Genomic DNA, 16685 nt, shown 5'->3' on the forward strand with positions numbered 1-16685 from the left:
TACTTCATACATATGTGGATACTATCTTTTTTAAATTTCCGGTAACAATTAGGAATCACATTTTTTGTTAGATAGTCCAAAACTTGAATATCAACCTTTTATGAAGTATTTAACAAATATCAAAACTTGTTACTTATGTTAGGTGGTCCATGTGTCACATCTCTCTTGTATACACATGTGTATTTGTTACTTATGACACAAAACTTGAATATCAAACTTGAGAAGATTCCAAGAGAATCACTTATGTATTTACCCTAGTAATACGAAGGTTAAGTGTCAACAAATAAAAACCATTCAAATAGATGAAATGAATCATTTTGTTACCCATAGGTTATATGTAAGTTACTTATGACACAAATTTGCAGTACACACATACAAGAGAGATGTGACACATGGACTACCAGAACAAAAACCAAACTAAAAACGAACCAAACAAGTTTGAACCAAAACTGGATTGTAATAACGTTAAGTGAACCCCGAAATTGAATATAGGGACAAAATTTATACCGTTGTGTAAAAAATACAACGGCAGCTTTTGGGTTTGCAAAGGCTAAGTTGCGTCAGGCAAGGCAAGGCAGAGTCAGAGAGAGAGAGTACAATGTCGCATGTGAAACCTTTGTGTCCTGTCTCTTTCACTACCCACTAATTCTAGTATTCAGTACAAAAAGACACAATAACACTGTAAGATTTAAGGAAATCAGTGAAACTTATCTGATTTGCTGCTTGTTGGTTCTCTAGCTATTCAACTCAAAGATTCAATGAGGGTTATGATGATGCAGTTGAATCAGTCAGTGATGGCTTCTCCACACAACACACACTGTAATAAATAAGAAGGTAAAGTGAGAGAGTTTATAAATTTCTTACATGGTAAAAACAAGTAAAAGAAGACTTGGCGCTACTTGTCACACACCATACAAACAGGACACTCTGGATCAGATCAGAAACTGATAAACCAATGATCATTCACCAACACTTTCTTGAATGTCCAGTCTCATATAACATACCTCTGTCGCCACATTGAGATTTCCTTTTCTCCCAGCCTTGACATTCTCAAGCCGCGCCTCATCTGAGATATATCAAGTTGTCTTAGTTATTGATTATTTTCATTTCATTTCCTTTCCTGTTTCAGAGTTTTTACTAACTAACCTTGTAGTTTTTCTTTTGCACATCAAAACCGAGAGGCTTTGGCTTTGCAGCTTCTTTCTATCTTCTCGATGATCTCATTCGCGCCTCCTCTCAGTGTTATCCTTGTTTCCCTCTTAAACTCTTGTTTCTTGTTTTTAAGAAAACATTTCACTAACAGAAGATTACAAATACAAAGAGTGCCGGTTCTTTATATCGGAACACAAACCTGTTCTGGATCCAAGAGATTCTCTAGGTTAAGCCCCCTTGACACTGAGATGATCTCAAATGCAATGATTGCCGCTGGTTGCTCTTCTTTCTTCTCAGTAACATGATGTTCCTGTACATGATCATCACAAGCCGCCTTATATATGATGCTATTTCTTAATATAAAAATTAAAAAAAAATGGAACAAGAAATGAAATTATCCTCACCTCGGAGTCCTTGAAAACAGCATCAATATCCTCCATGTTTGAATCATCCTTATCCTCGAACACTGGAGGCTTGTAATCTTTCTTGAACCATTCATCTTCAAATACATCTTGTGGTGTTAGAAACTAATACATATAGTCTGCATTGGATCAAGTATATATGCTCTGATGAACACAAAATAAGAAAGCGAGCTCAGAGGGTTTGTTTACATAAGACAAGACAAGACAACACAACATGTTGCCACAACACAAAAACAAGAGATGATAGAGATATTACCAAAGAAACACAACACAAACACATCTTATTGGTAATGATCAGGGCAGAGGACACTGCAATACTCTGCAATACTTATTATGGAGACACTTACAAGACATTATGTAGGCTGTATGAAAGGACACTGTTGTGTTCTTAATTCAAGTAAGAGTCGTCATCATTGGTCACATGACAGCATCACTCACACGATGATGAACACTCTGAATAAGAAATTGAACTCAGAAAATTTCAGGGTTTGTTTACCAGACACAACACAACACAACATGTTGACACAACACAAAGACCAAGGGATGTTAGAGATATTACCAAAGAAAAGAGCATATTTTTTTGGGTCCGTGCGTTTGTTAGCCGTGAAGTCAAGCAAAAGAAAAAGAGATAAAAAAAAAGGGAATTGCATGAACAATTCATACCAAATCGTTACAGTCTTTTAGAGATTCATCGATGTGAAAAAAAGATTTGTCAAGGAATCCAAATTGGATTCTCAATCTTCACTTTGGGTAAGAGAAGAGATACTTAACAAATGATTCATTCACAGCAAAACAAAAAAAAACACAGTCAGTTTTTGGGGTTTTGGGCTAACGTTTTAACAAAAACAAATAAAAGAGGAGGAGGAGGGGAGCTACTATTTCTGTTTTTTTAACCAATCAGAGAACGTTATTTCACCACCAGCCGCACCAAACGCGCGTTGCGCGAGTGAGAGCATTTTCCCTATGCTATTATTACCCACCAAATCATGCCTTTACGACAGCACGCACCAATTTCCAATTTTGGCACCGCGTGACTTTTACGTTTTTTTTTTTTTTTTTTCTAATAATTTCCAACTTAAGCCGAACCGAAATCAATTTTAATTTCCAACCCATGTAAACCGAACCAAAATCAATTTTAATTTTAATGTCACATGCCAAATTAATTCCTAACCCCTAAATGACAATTCCTAACCAAAGACAAAATCATTTCCAATGGATAATCAAAACAATGAGATATCTAATGGTTTACAATTTCTTTTTTCACTAATAAATTTATGTATACAAAATATCTATTATTAGTGATTTCTTATGTTATCTCCATGTTGAGAAAAAAAAAATGTAATTGCAATAGGGCAGTTAAGAACTTACTTTTATATTATTCAAGAATTTTAACGAAAATCATAAAATTAGATTTAAAATTTATGTTTTTATGTGTTTACTATAATTTTAAAGACAATACTATAGTTTTATATTTTATTTAATATATTTTTTTCTTTTAACATAAATAGAATTATACACATTAGTACTATATATTTTTTTCAAAGGGACAAATATTTGATTATTTGTGAAAGTTTCAGTCTTTCAAAACAAACACAATTGATATAGATATTACAAGAGTTATTAGATTAGTAAATCCTTAATTTATGAAGTGAGTATTTAAAATAAAGCCTGAATTTAGGAAGTTTCCTTGTGTATGAATTTGGTAACAGTTTTACAAAGCTTTACAAAGATAGAGAGAGAGAGTTTTAAAATTTACCAAATCACAAAAACTATATACTAAAAGATTTAGCCAAAAAAATTTAATCAACCTTCTTCTCCTTATCTATTCACATTAACATCCCACCGATTATGGACCGTTGATCTGTGGGATACTCCAATCCAATCGGACGGTGGTCATGTGTTGTGTTCGACGGTTAATTAAGTCCCCGCCTAATTAAAAGAGTTTAAGGCAAATATTAATTCAAATTTAGAAACTAATTTTCTTAAAATTTCTTCTTCCTTTTCTGCCACTCTAGCCAGAGACCATTGACAAAATGTCATCAGGTGTGGTTTCAGGCTCGCCTTTGTTGGCCTATGGTTTTGCTTTTTTGATTGGTAAGAAATACTTAAAGATTTTGGATTCTAGATGAAAATTTTCAAAATTATTTTTGGATGGAATGAAATAATGGAACTGATGGAATTTAAATTTAGTTTAAATGAAATATATATATATATATATACTAGTAGTGGAAATGCTCATGTATAACGTGATTATACTAATAAACAAAAAAAAAAGAAATTAATAGTCTATGTTGCATGGAAACTCTTTTTGAGGTGCGTTTCTCGTTTCTGAAACGTTTTGGAAACAGAAACTCATGGAAACTCGGAAACAAGTCACAGAAACATGATTCCTAAAAATCTCTGTTTGGAAACACGATGGAAACTCCGTTTCCGTTTTGGAAACGCGACGAAAACTCTTTTTATAATTTCAAAATTTTATAAATAAATAATTTGAAAATATAAGTATTCATGATACATATAATGAAAAACAAAATAATATAATTAGTAGCTTAAAAGTTAAAATCCCTAAATATATGGCGATGCTGGTCAAAAAATTGATTTTGAATGTTTATTTTTTTACAGTTTTACTTTTAACTAAACTATTTAATATTTCTGGTTTGAATTTGTGTTGTTTCAGATTTTTTTTCATATGGTTTTTATGTTTGGAGACTTATTATATCTATATAGACATATATATATATTTCCTACACGTTTCTATTACTTAATTTTTGAAAAAAAATCGTTTCCTGTTTCCGAAACGTTTCGTTTCCGCGTATCCGTTTCCTTTTCGATGCAACCTAGTTAATAGTAAATTTATTTGGGTTAAATTAGGTTTATATTTTATTTTTCTTTTTAACCATTATAAGAAAACGAATGGTTTTGTATGCATTTGTGAACTTTATCTGCACTAGCTATTAGTGGTATCATTGTATAACCAAATTCATAACATGTGTGTTTCTTCATAACAAGATTAGACAAATAACAATAAGAACATAAAAGGGATTAAAAGAGAGATTAGACAAACTGATTCTAAGTAGAAATAGAAAAAATCAAACAATATAAACTGATTCCAACACAAATTACAATAGGATCCCCCAAGAAGCATTAGTTCACCGATCTGTAAATATCCAAGCAAATCAGACAACCTATATAAGATTAAACTGATTCCAAATAGAAATAGTAAAAACCAAACAATATAAACTGATTACAACACAAATTACACTAAGACCATCTCCATTCCTCATTTTAGTGACATAAAACAAATTTAATTATTAATTTTAATGCTATTTTATGATAATTGTCTTTAGAAGATGTAAAAGTGTATTTTAAATGTCTACTTGAAGACATTTTTCTACACTAAAAACACTCAACATAAAATATGAATAAAATTAAGATATTCAACAAATATATGGGATGTTGATTGGTAAAAGATACCCCATTTTCAAAATTTGTTGCCCAAAATACTGACAAAATTTTTGGGTATGCAAAAATACCACAAACACAAAGATTGATTTTCAAGGTTTAGATTTTTTTTTAAAGCGTGGAATAAATATGTTAAATTTAGAATATATTTTTTAGGGTTTAATCTATATAATATAACACATGTCAAATAATTTTCCACAATGTTTTGCTTCAAAAGGTATAAAAAACGATTAGAAACTGAATACAATATAATCTAAGCCATTTAACTACTAATCAAAGATCTGTCGATTCAATCTGGCAGCTTTGAGCGAAGAGATCATCGATTCACCTTCTTGAGAAAGACTCTTCCTTTCCACGAGAATAAACCCTAACTTTTCACGCAAGTACTCATTTCTCAACTCATCTCCCTCCAACTCACTAAGCTCAACCGCTTGCTTCCTTGTCACTAAGCCGTAAAACCAAACACCCAATTCGAGTTTCACCGTTTGGATCCTCACTCTCAACAATGACATGGATTCAGGTTCATCCGAATTCGGAGTAAACAACACCGAGAAATTCCCGAATGACAGATCGGGTGTCTCGAATAAATGTTCCAAGCAGCTGTCTTCTTCTTCGTCTGCCTCTTCTTCTTCTTTGTCGATGCAGGTCTGGTTAGGATTTGAAGCCAACGATGATATTCTTCTTCTAGCAACTCTAAGTATGTTTGCTGCTTCTCTCATCCCACTTAAGAATGCTCCGTGCATTGTAGCTGGATATTGTCTGTTAGTAGCTTCACCTGCAAAGAACACTCTTCCGTCACCGACACTCTCAGCTAAAATGTCGTAATCATCTCCTGATGATCCGACCGCAACATATGAGTAAGAACCATATGAAAACTTGTCTTGGCCCCATCTGGAACAGAGAGCTTGAACCGGATCAGGAACAACGATTCCTTTCGGGTGATATATTCCGCGTAGTATCTGCAAGACCCGTTTAACGGAATCAGTAGGCGACAATGTCTCGAATCTTTCTGCAGCATCTCCAGCTACAAGTGCTACAAGTAATGGTCCACCGGAGACTGAAGAGTAGCTGTAAAACAAGAAGAACTCTCCTCTCGTGGTCGAATCTTCGGTTAACCGTCCAAAAGTATCAATCTCTTCGCCCCAAAAGTTATGTGGAAACAACATCGCTACTTTGTTTAACAATCCGTACCCCAGTCTCTGAATTGCTTCCTTCTTCTTCTGAGGAAGCTCCGGGTGAAACTCGATGGCACCTTTCTTCAGAACACCTAACGGAACTGTGCAAAGAGCCATATCACAGCGAAACTCCTTGTCCCCAGCATAAACCAAAACCCCATTGCTTCCATATCTGATGCTCTCGACAGTGTTCCCATAGAAAACCGGAAGATTCTCCGCCAAAGCATGTATAAATATCTCGTTCCCACCTGGAATAAAACAATGATCACCACCCATCTCATACGGATCATCTTGATCCCAATACGCCATTGACAGATTCCCCAACAATGTAGCATTTGCATACTCCAAGTTTGCTAAATGCCAATCTAAAAGCATTCTCTCTTGCTGATCCTCGGCAACCCCATAAACCAATCGAAACGTCTCAAGCGCTTCTCCCAACGGCACATCTACTGATTTATTCTCCTCTATCATCGACTGTCTAAGCTTACAAACCCTATCTAACAACTTATTAAACGATGCCTCAATCTTAGAATCAACACCAACATCAACAAGCTCCCCACTAGGGAGATACAGAGGGCAAATATCTCTAACCTTATGAAGAGGCAAACCAAGCTGCCTAGCCAAAACCCCAAGCGGATTCCCATTAATTCCAGTGAGAACACTTCCACCAACATCAGCCATTGCTTCAACACCATCACCACCTTTCATCTTCCGAGTCTTAACACGCCCACCTGGTCTATCTCTACCTTCAAGAACCAATACCCTAAACCCCATTGACAACAACTGTCTAGCAGCAACCAAACCAGCTAAACCAGCTCCAACAACCACAACGTTAGGAGGCTCAACGCCATCAAAAGACCTCAATTTCGCCTCTTTGATAACCGGAGCAAGCCCGAAATTAATGTAACCATGCTCAAGAAGGAAACTATAAGCCGTATGAACCAAGGTTTTGTGTTCAGCACGTATAGACTCAAGCGCATGATCTCGCGTTAGCCAATTCGATACATTCGATCGCCACAGAGCGATGATGTGATTCCTCACGACGATGTAGTTCGCTTGATCTTTACCTCCGATGATGGAAACCACATTAGCTTCGATTTCTTCCTCCGTGAGCGAATTAACCGGAAACCCTACGGACATTGCGATTAGGGCTTCGCAATCAACCTCTTTGCCGACGCTAGTGCGGCGGTTTCTTGAGAAAGCTGGGTTCGAGTTAACCTCAGTGAAGAAACGCTTTCTACGGCGTCGTTTTCTTGCCCTAGGATTATTAGGCTCCGGCGCGTTAGGGTTTTGAGATTGTTGCTCCGTTACCAGATCGGAAGATTCTTCTTCACCGAGAGATTCTGAGATTCTTGTTTCTATTATTGGTGGAGGAGGAGGAGGAAGAGGAAGAGGCTGGGGTTGAAGCTCCGTTAATGGCGATTGGTCATCACCGAGTGAGTTTTGGCCGTCTTCTTCAAGGTTTTGCTCTGATTGACTAGGGGAGAGCGAGAGGTCAGTCTCCGTCACAGAAGCATCGGAAACGTTTTCTTCGTCGGCGGTAAGCTTTCCGAGAGGCTGTTCTTCAGCGGGTAGATCCACGTTAGGTTGGGTATCCGGGTCTTCGGGTCGGGTTTCTTTAGTATCTGCCGACATGGCTCTCTGTTGTGTGGTGTGGACAATGCGAGTGACGGACGGAGTCTACAAATCAAAGTGTATATATAGCCCTTTCGCCGTTTTACCTGGGAATAAGAATAGTGATACGACGACGTTACATACCATTTCTGTGTTAGATGATGGGTCTGGCCCATATGCTAGTTTCCTTCTATATTGTTGTAATTGTTAACTTTAGAGTTTAGACAAAAGACAAAATAAGTAAATATGTAAATAACTAACTTTAAAGTTAAAATTTAAATACATATAACAAAACATTTCATACGATTGCGGTTAATATTTATTATTGATGGTTACAGATTTTAACCATTTTATATAGTTACAAATTACAATCCAATATTACAATTTAGTTTTGGTCATGCCTAAGGACAAGATTACTTTCTCTTATTGTTTTTTTATTAGTAGTTGTCTTCTTTATTGATTTGCAATGTTCAAGAAAGTGCTAGGCTTTCACGCCTATAACGCCTAATCGGAATCTAGACGGTTTTAGGCGGATTAGGCGTTTACACTATATATATAGTGTAATATTTCAATTCAAAATATGTTTATACATATTTATACATGTATATATATATATATGATTATTCAAAATATGCTTAAGAGTAATAAAAATATTAAATCAAAAAACAAAAAAATAGACAAAAACATTATTTCAATTCATTATAAATAAACCTTATAAATTTTAAATTTGTGCAATTAAAATTTAAAAATACACTAAAATGATGATACTACAATTTTAGGCGGTCAAAGCGGAGCGGACGCCTAGAACGTTTTTTCGAACAAAGCGGAGCGGACGCCTAGAACGTTTTTTCGAACACTGTTGATTTGTGTTTGATATGTATGTTAATTGTTTACCAAATATTTTAACATACATATTAAACATACAGATTTGAATCTAGTACAAAATAATTAAAGAACCTGTCTATTTTTTACCTTCATTTACACATTCATATTTTTTTCTACATTATTGCAAATTAATGATGCAATCGAAAAGTTCATAGCTGTTTGTCGTCTCGTAACTTGCAAGGAGAGCATGTTCCGTTTGTTGTGTAGATCCGAGAGTTGCAAAACTTGGTTGTAGAGTCAAGTTTGCATATCCACTATATGATGAAACTATATTACCTGCTTTATTTTTGCTTCAACAACACACTCTCTTCTTGACTTTAAAAAAAAACTGAGATGCCTTGAAAGATTCAAATAGTTTTGAAAGAGTAAAAAGACAGAGCACAGAATTTCCAAATTTAATTTTCCGGGGTACTATTATCATATGTTTCCCTGCTAATGAGTTAGTTAATTTATCTGAGCAACAAAGCCTCTCTAGTAAATGAAGCAAATAGCCCTGCTAATCTACTAAAAAACCCAAGTGAACAAATAATTTATGTGTGTAATGCGATTTAAGCAAGCCAACAAGAGTAGCTAAGGATCTAGAGTGCAAGTGAACAAATTCATGTGTGTATGATTTATTTAAGCAAGCCAAGAAGATAAGTAAGTAAAATTTATTGGAGAAAAGAACTACATGTATGAGTCTGTACGAGTACGAGTGTAATGGTAAGAAGTATGAAAGTTAACATCTAAAGAGAGAAAAAAAAGACCAAACCTGAGTGAATACACAAATCGAAGGGTTCAAAAGTGCCGCACTTTTACAGAGGAGAGATGTCAACAAAGTGTGTTCATCATATTTTCTGCAACAATTTGTACTTTAGTTAATCAAGACATAAACCGAACAGAATATTTATTTGTAGTCTAATAATATATTTACTAGCTAACAAACATATAAAGTCCGAGTCGTGATTAATAGATCATAGAGTTAACCTATAAAATCTAACAACCTAACTCACCAAATCTTAAACATTAACTAAGGCATTTTAACAGAGCAATGATCAGAAGAAGAGAGATGAAACATTATCTTGGATAATGGCGATGATATATGGATATTTGTCAACGTGAAGATCCTCTGGCCCCCGAAGTGTGCAAGGTTTCAGCCCGTCAAAAGGTTGTTGTCGTGAATCGTGAATCTTGTCTCGTGACAGCTACATATCATTACATCTTCTTTCTCTACCTGCAGTAATTGTGTTCTAAGAATGTCAGAAAATTTCTCAAAGATAATTTGAAACAAAATGACATGAAACTACAACAACATCTCTATCTTTCTCAATTACGACCTTTCCGTTCTCAAAAGTCAAATATAAACCTTAGATTGAGATGATTCAAATATAGATGGTTTCTTAAAAAAAGAAATAGAGAAACATTAAATTCTTACCAAACTTAACATCAGGGTCTGAAATCCTCCTCTCGGTTCTTTGATAAAAGGCACCTTAGACTTCTTGTTATTTCCTTACCGAGAACATGCAAAACAGAGAAGAGATGATTTTTAGACAAATATTAAACAACTGTTGTGCGTAGAAATTTAAACTGACGATACTTTAGTGAGAGGAAGATTAAAGAAAAATAGAACATAGTAAATAGAGAAACATCTTACCAATCTTAAAGCCGAGTTTGACTATCTCTCTCTCTCTCGTTTTTTCATCTTACCAATCTTAAAGCCGAGTTTGACTATCTCTCTCTCGTTTTTTTTTCTCTTACAGACGAAAAAGAGGAGCATTTGCTTTCTGAATCTACGAGAATGGTAAGTGATGATACATAAGTGGAAGAAGAATTAGGAAATGTTGTGGGAAGTAGTAGTGTTGTGGCCTTGTAAGCAAGAATCACTTATATAGACAGCTTGGATTAGTTCTTTCAACGGCTACTTAACTAACGTCTATATTTTCTTACCGTTGTAAATTTTGAGTCTCAAATATATTACCGTTGTGAATGAGTTGACACTTGCCTATACAGACCGCTTGGATTCGTTCTTTCAACGGCTACTTTTTTAACGTCTATATTTTCTTACCGTTGTAAATTTTGAGTCTCAAATATATTACCGTTGTGAATGAGTTGACACTTGCCTATACATCGGTGAAAAAGAAAAAGTCACACAATAACCAAAAAAAGAAAAAGAACCGTTTGAAATAAGTCCAATGGGCCTAGAGACGAAACCCAAAATCAAAATGTGGAGAGACCATATTTCTCGGTGGTCGTTAGTGTATAGTAATTTAAGTTATTGATATTATTAACTTTCACAACGGTCGAATCTCAAAGGATCATACAAATTACGAAGTAGGAAGGTATCAAAACGCTCAAGTTTTAAAAAAAGAATTTAAGTTTTAAAAATTAGAACAGCATATTTAAAATGTCTATATTTGATATGAATTGCACCAAAGAACTTTGATCAAATCTGTATAAAAATTAGCCTATATATATTCAAAATGGTCTGTGTAACAAAAGAGTTTGATCGGATATAGAGAGAAAATAATACAATAAGATTTAGACTTATGAAACCAAAAAGCTAAAACGATAAACTAGTTTACCTTTCAAAGTAACATCATATATCATATTGACATCATATTTTCTAGCATGGTCACTGATTTAATAAATTCACAATTACATCATCATATATTCATATGTCCACGCCACATGCCATTTAAGTCATAGACAATTTTTTCTTATAACTATTATGGCTAAAAAAGGACCAAACATCGAATCCTTGTTCTCTTTGCTCTATCAGGAGTATCGTGTATCAAAAATGAAAACATCTCCACCTAACAAAAATAGCATTAATATCTCATACAGTGGCGGATCCAGGATCAAAAACTATGTGGGGCACTAAAGAGGATTTTTTTCTTTAGCAATAGAAAACGTTGAGATTTGAGAAAAAAGAAAACAAATGGAAAATAAGTGTTGATGAATGGGTTTGAACCCAGCTCCTCAAACACAATGTAAGGCACTTTTCTCCAAATGAGTTAGCAGATACTATATTGCAAGGGCTAGTAAAAAGATATTTAAAAAGGAGTATGGGGCACGTGCCCCACCCCCTTTAGTTGTAGATCCGCCCCTGATCTCATATGCATCTAATGGGAATGCAACATCTTACACCAACAATATGTAGTTATATACGACCAACGGACCAAGTAGAACAGCTGTTTTTGACTTCATATTTGGGTGTTTGTAATATGTGCACGTATATCACATATAGTTCATATTGAAGTTCCCTTTAACAAAAAAAAAATATCATATAGTTCATTATTAAATATTCTACAAATCGATCCCGTTGCTTGTATGTATACCATATGTACACGTATGATATAGATATACATCTCTCATATTTTGTAAGATTACTTCAAACGTAACGTGCTATCAGATTTTCCAATTCGCAATTTTGTTAAAATATTAAACCGACCGATTACTGAATATATATGTGACGTTTCGTTTAGTATGATGCTGTATTCGAATTTGAGTATTACCTTACCACACCTTTTTTTTTTCACTTATCAAAACTTAAATGCTTATATACATGCATCTTATACACATGTTTTATACGTTGTGTATGAATACAATCAACTTTATTGATTCTCTTCTTTTTCTTCAAAACAACTTATTCTTTAGCATATAAATGTCCAAAAAACTAGTTGCCGACCAAATCCAAAATATGTCTAAAAGACTAAAAACCATCAACGGAAGAATCGGTCTGATTTTGGTTTTAACAAAGGACGTGGGTGGTGGAAATATCATTAACTTAATTCAACTAACTAACATCTAATTTATATAAGAAAAAAAAGTTAAGAAGAATAATCACCAACAACCTGTTTAGTACGTGGAATATATTCTATAAATACTAATATACATAGTACCGAGTCAATTCAATCAAGGATAGTTAGTATCTCTATTTGTACCCAAAAAATGGACATTTCATGTTGTTTGTTAAATATAATATATAGTTAAGCCGGTTTGGACTTACTAATTAAATTTATTAAGTACAAGTTTAATCTCGTTATAATCCAAATCCAAAACTCTCACACGTCGGATTCTCCTGGACATATAAAGTTAATGTCAACGATCTAACAAAGCCAACATATATATCTTTAAGAAAAGAAACAGAGAATAAATCATCTTTGGGATAAATTAGTTAATGGATCCCTCATTTTATTGTGTTTTATAGATTCAACCCCTTATCTTATCTTCCATTCTGTGTCAATTATTTTGTGTTCTACTTAACTCTTACTACAAGTCAAAATAAAGTTTTGATACTACATCTATTTTATTTTTTTGCTTGATGAGTTTTATCTATTAATTTATTTATTACTTGCAATTATAAAGCAATTTCAGTTTTTTTAGTTGGATTATGTTTTCTATTTATTCATAAGGGAAAAAAAAAATTATTTGCCGCTTTTCATGTTCTTACATTATGTATGTTTGACATGTTTATGATATAACATTTTTATTTTCCAAATATACAAGAAATGTAAAATTATGATGGATATTTTAAATAATAAATAACATCACATCATCAATTACAAACTATTGTGGAAATTCATTTAGATTGTAATATAAAAAATTCATGGTGGTGTAATGGTTAGACTAACTCATAAAATGATAAGGATTAACGTTCTAGTCATTCCATTGTTATCGTCGTTAAAACCACAATGAAATATTCAAATCTTGATCTCAAAATAAACCATTATTGATTTTGTTTTTTCTTTCTTTAAAAAAAGTCTTAAAGTTGGTTTTTATTTGTGGTAAGTGGTAAGTTTCCATAATATATGTGCCAAAACGAAAAAAAACCAAAAGTAGAAGGGGTAATGTCGACGACTGTTACGCGCAAACACTTTTGTCCCCTAAAAAAAGAATAAAATATCTAAACGCAAGACTTTTCGTATGTATGTGTTCTCATGTCATGTTGTTGTTTATAAAAGCAGAAACATCGTTTGGAGGTTTTACGCTAGACTCTGTCTCTGACCCAACGAAGACGTTAGAAAACAAACAAAGAACAAGAAAAGAAGATGAAATTGACTTGGTCACCGGAAACTGCATCAAAGGCTTACATCGACACTGTTAAATCGGTAAGTTCATCATGTATTATTCCGTCTATGAACTGCCAAGACTTTTGTAACGTTTTCGGAAAAGAAATTAAAATCTTCACCTGTTTCACGAAGTTATAGCTTCTTTTTATCTTCTAGGACATTTATCAATAAAACCAATTGTCTGAGTTTGACAACCTTTTTTTTATGTGTACCAACCATCTGAGAATTGAAGACGAAATGTTTGATCTTCGCACGTCTTTATAGTTTGAGATTTTCGAGACATAGGATTTGAGTTTTGATCTTTACACGTTATACGTTTTTCTGATTTTTATTTTTTGGGTTATCTTTGTGTAGTGTGAGAATCTTGGAACACCGGGAGCAGCCGAGCTAGTGGCAGCGATGGCGGCGGGATGGAACGCGACTCTAATTGTGGAAACATGGTCAGAAGGAGAAACCATAGCCATAAGTATTGGCTTAAACGTAGCGAGTCAACACACAAACGCAAGACACATTTGTATCGTACCAAACGCAAGATCACAAACTGCTTATCTTCAAGCCATGACAGAACAGTCTTGCTCAAAGTTGCCGGAGACGATCATTATGAACGAGGAAGAAGAAGAGTTGGAGCATACGATGCAGATTCTACAAGCAATTGATTTCTTGGTAGTTGACTGGGATCAGAAGGATTTCGCAGCAAACGTATTGAGAAACGCTGCGTTTGGAAGCAGAGGAGCGGTAGTGGTCTGCAGAAGTGGTTACCGAAGAAGCACTTCGTGTTTCAGTTGGACAAAAGCATTTAGTGACCGGAAAGTTGTGAGAACGGTTACACTTCCGGTTTCCGGTGGTCTAGAAATCGCTCATGTTGCCGCAGCAAGAAGCTCTGGGAAGAGTGATAACAACAATAAAAGAAAATGGATCAAGCATATTGATCAAAGATCAGGAGAAGAACATGTTATTCGAAAGTAAAAAAAAAAAGGTGTGGAGTGTTATGTTTGATTCTATTTTGTGTTCATCATTTGTATAAGAGTGTGGTTTGTACATAAAATCCAATACACTGCAATTCTTATTGGAAGATTTTGATTCTTGTTGTGTACATTGAATTCCAAGAAAATGACATAATCATCTAAGTTAAACAGCTTTAGAGCCAACCTGGTCCCTATTGTATGGTTTAAGTTTAATCATCGTAACTACCACGGCTTCTTCTCGCAGATTTCTTGTCCGAAAGAACTTTCTTGCTTTTAAGTCGTTTGTTGTCAGCCTTTGCAGCCCTGAAAATGTCAGAATTAAAAGCGTCAAGATCTGAGGATTGAGTGAAAAGGATGGAATTATAACAAAAAGAGGATTTGGTTTAGGTAGAAAACTGACATCTTCACAATTTTCTTCTTCTGTTCTTCTGATGGTGGAGGTGGAACATATGAAGCCGCATCAATTATCGCCTGTTCAATTAAACATCTCAGCTTTATATAGAACGAAACACATAATGAACAATGCTTGCATTATTTCAATAGAGTCAGTTGGTATTACCTGTAGTTTTTCAAGTGCATCGTCAATGTTGCCTCTGCAGAGAAACATACCGTCAGAAAGGGAGAATTTCTTGAAAATGGAATAGGAAAGACAAGATTATAAGGTTACTGACTTCTGCGTTCTGGTTTTGGTTGAAGAAATCACAAGTTCACCGTCCTTGTTGATCCTATTCTTCTCCTGTTCACAAACAACAATAGCTATTTACACAGACGCATATAAACAAACAAGCAGCTAAAATACTCGCACAAGATCAAGATCCAAACAACATTTTCAAAATTATATGTACTTGCTCCATGGAAACACAGTAGAGATAAAACTCATATTCATAATTTTACAGAGGGATGATAACTGAGTAAAAAACAAACCGTCAGTAAGATTTTCTGTCTGATCCTGTCACTTAGCCAGTAGGCGTTTTTCACATTGAAGCGCATATCAACTTTGGTATTCACTGAAAATGAAGTAAAATCATAAGCATTGATACATCCAAACCAAGTAGATCCTAAAACCACAATGCAAAGAACTGTAAAAAGACTGAGAAAAAAGGTCACACACATTTGTTCACATTCTGGCCTCCAGGACCACCGCTTCTAGCAAAGTTAAGTGTAACATGGTCTGCAAAAATACCAAAACGAAGATACAAAATCAAACTTCTCAACAAATAGAACTCTATAAACCATTAGCTTTGCACAAAGCTACTACAAAATTGAACCTTCCCTTTCTAGTTGCAATCAGATAAAGTAATTGAATTTGAGTTTAATGTATACATATGAATCATTGGCTCTATAATGGATAAAGAAAAAGCTTTTACCTAGAGTGATTTGAGGCGTAGGCTCATCGCCAGCGGAACTAGCTCTTTCCTCTGCTTCATGAAGCATCTGTTGAACCTGTGACAACCGTGAAGAAACTTTCCGATCACCAACGCTTCCACCGGAGGTCGACGCCGCCGCACAACGGATGGATCCGAATCGGGAAATAGAGTGGATTGGAACGATTCGGGGAGTGAGACGGAGACATGGCAAAAGGGATTGACACGATTTAGATGAAGAGTGAAGGAGAAGTGGATGATGGATGAACTCGCGTAGAATCATGTTCGTCATCGTTCTGACTGCCGCCATTTTTTCACTTTCTGGGTACTTCAAGATTCTTCCGATGACAAATTGACGATGTCGAGAAGAATGAAGAAGAAGAAGCGACCCTAATTTTGCGTGGCTCCCAATTTCCGGTTCAGTTTTACGGTTAATAAAAACCGAAGTTTTTTTTGTGGTTATCTCTTTGTAAAATCCGGTCCAAATCGAAATTCAAACGTGATTTCCCGGTTCGCATCGACGCGATTATGAATTGACTTGGTTAATTGATACGGTTTGATCGACCAGTGTAGAACCCTGAAACTATTTTTGAGG

General features: G+C 34.8%; 3 protein-coding genes and 2 long non-coding RNA genes across 5 annotated transcripts; 1 reads left to right on the forward strand and 4 right to left on the reverse strand.

Moving 5' to 3' along the window:
- LOC104752942 lies at positions 1224–2372 on the reverse strand. The gene is made up of 3 exons (XR_002035892.1): positions 2134–2372; positions 1557–2027; positions 1224–1462 (listed from the first exon to the last, which is right to left on the reverse strand). It is a non-coding gene; the product is annotated as an uncharacterized LOC104752942 (long non-coding RNA).
- Positions 5225–7891, reverse strand: LOC104752943 (lysine-specific histone demethylase 1 homolog 1). The gene has a single exon (XM_010475208.2). The coding sequence runs from the start codon at positions 7844–7846 to the stop codon at positions 5306–5308; it is 2541 nt and encodes an 846-aa protein (XP_010473510.1). The 5' UTR covers positions 7847–7891; the 3' UTR covers positions 5225–5305.
- LOC104752944 lies at positions 8561–10530 on the reverse strand. Its single transcript, XR_002035985.1, has 4 exons — positions 10344–10530; positions 10125–10198; positions 9462–9923; positions 8561–8986 (listed from the first exon to the last, which is right to left on the reverse strand). It is a non-coding gene; the product is annotated as an uncharacterized LOC104752944 (long non-coding RNA).
- On the forward strand, positions 13656–14836 carry LOC104752949. The gene is made up of 2 exons (XM_010475213.1): positions 13656–13800; positions 14116–14836. Exons 1-2 carry the CDS (start codon positions 13741–13743, stop codon positions 14725–14727), a joined length of 672 nt encoding a protein of 223 aa, XP_010473515.1. The 5' UTR covers positions 13656–13740; the 3' UTR covers positions 14728–14836.
- Positions 14802–16602, reverse strand: LOC104752948 (peptidyl-tRNA hydrolase ICT1, mitochondrial-like). Its single transcript, XM_010475212.1, has 7 exons — positions 16094–16602; positions 15838–15897; positions 15651–15733; positions 15398–15462; positions 15286–15319; positions 15127–15197; positions 14802–15029 (listed from the first exon to the last, which is right to left on the reverse strand). Exons 1-7 carry the CDS (start codon positions 16398–16400, stop codon positions 14936–14938), a joined length of 714 nt encoding a protein of 237 aa, XP_010473514.1. The 5' UTR covers positions 16401–16602; the 3' UTR covers positions 14802–14935.

The sequence above is a fragment of the Camelina sativa genome, chromosome 16 (assembly GCF_000633955.1).
Source record: "Camelina sativa cultivar DH55 chromosome 16, Cs, whole genome shotgun sequence".
Lineage (NCBI taxonomy): Eukaryota > Viridiplantae > Streptophyta > Magnoliopsida > Brassicales > Brassicaceae > Camelina > Camelina sativa.

Bases quoted from the DNA above. Each gene is read 5' to 3' on its own strand.
- LOC104752948 (XM_010475212.1), bottom strand. From the start codon at position 16,400: ATGGCGGCAGTCAGAACGATGACGAACATGATTCTACGCGAGTTCATC. The intron at 15,898-16,093 runs GTAAAAGCTTTT...GTATTTTTGCAG, and splicing joins TACGCCTCAAATCACTCTAG to ACCATGTTACACTTAACTTT. The intron at 15,463-15,650 runs GTTTGTTTTTTA...GTTTGTGAACAG, and splicing joins GACAGAAAATCTTACTGACG to GAGAAGAATAGGATCAACAA.
- LOC104752949 (XM_010475213.1), top strand. From the start codon at position 13,741: ATGAAATTGACTTGGTCACCGGAAACTGCATCAAAGGCTTACATCGAC. The intron at 13,801-14,115 runs GTAAGTTCATCA...ATCTTTGTGTAG, and splicing joins ACATCGACACTGTTAAATCG to TGTGAGAATCTTGGAACACC.
- LOC104752943 (XM_010475208.2), bottom strand. From the start codon at position 7,846: ATGTCGGCAGATACTAAAGAAACCCGACCCGAAGACCCGGATACCCAA.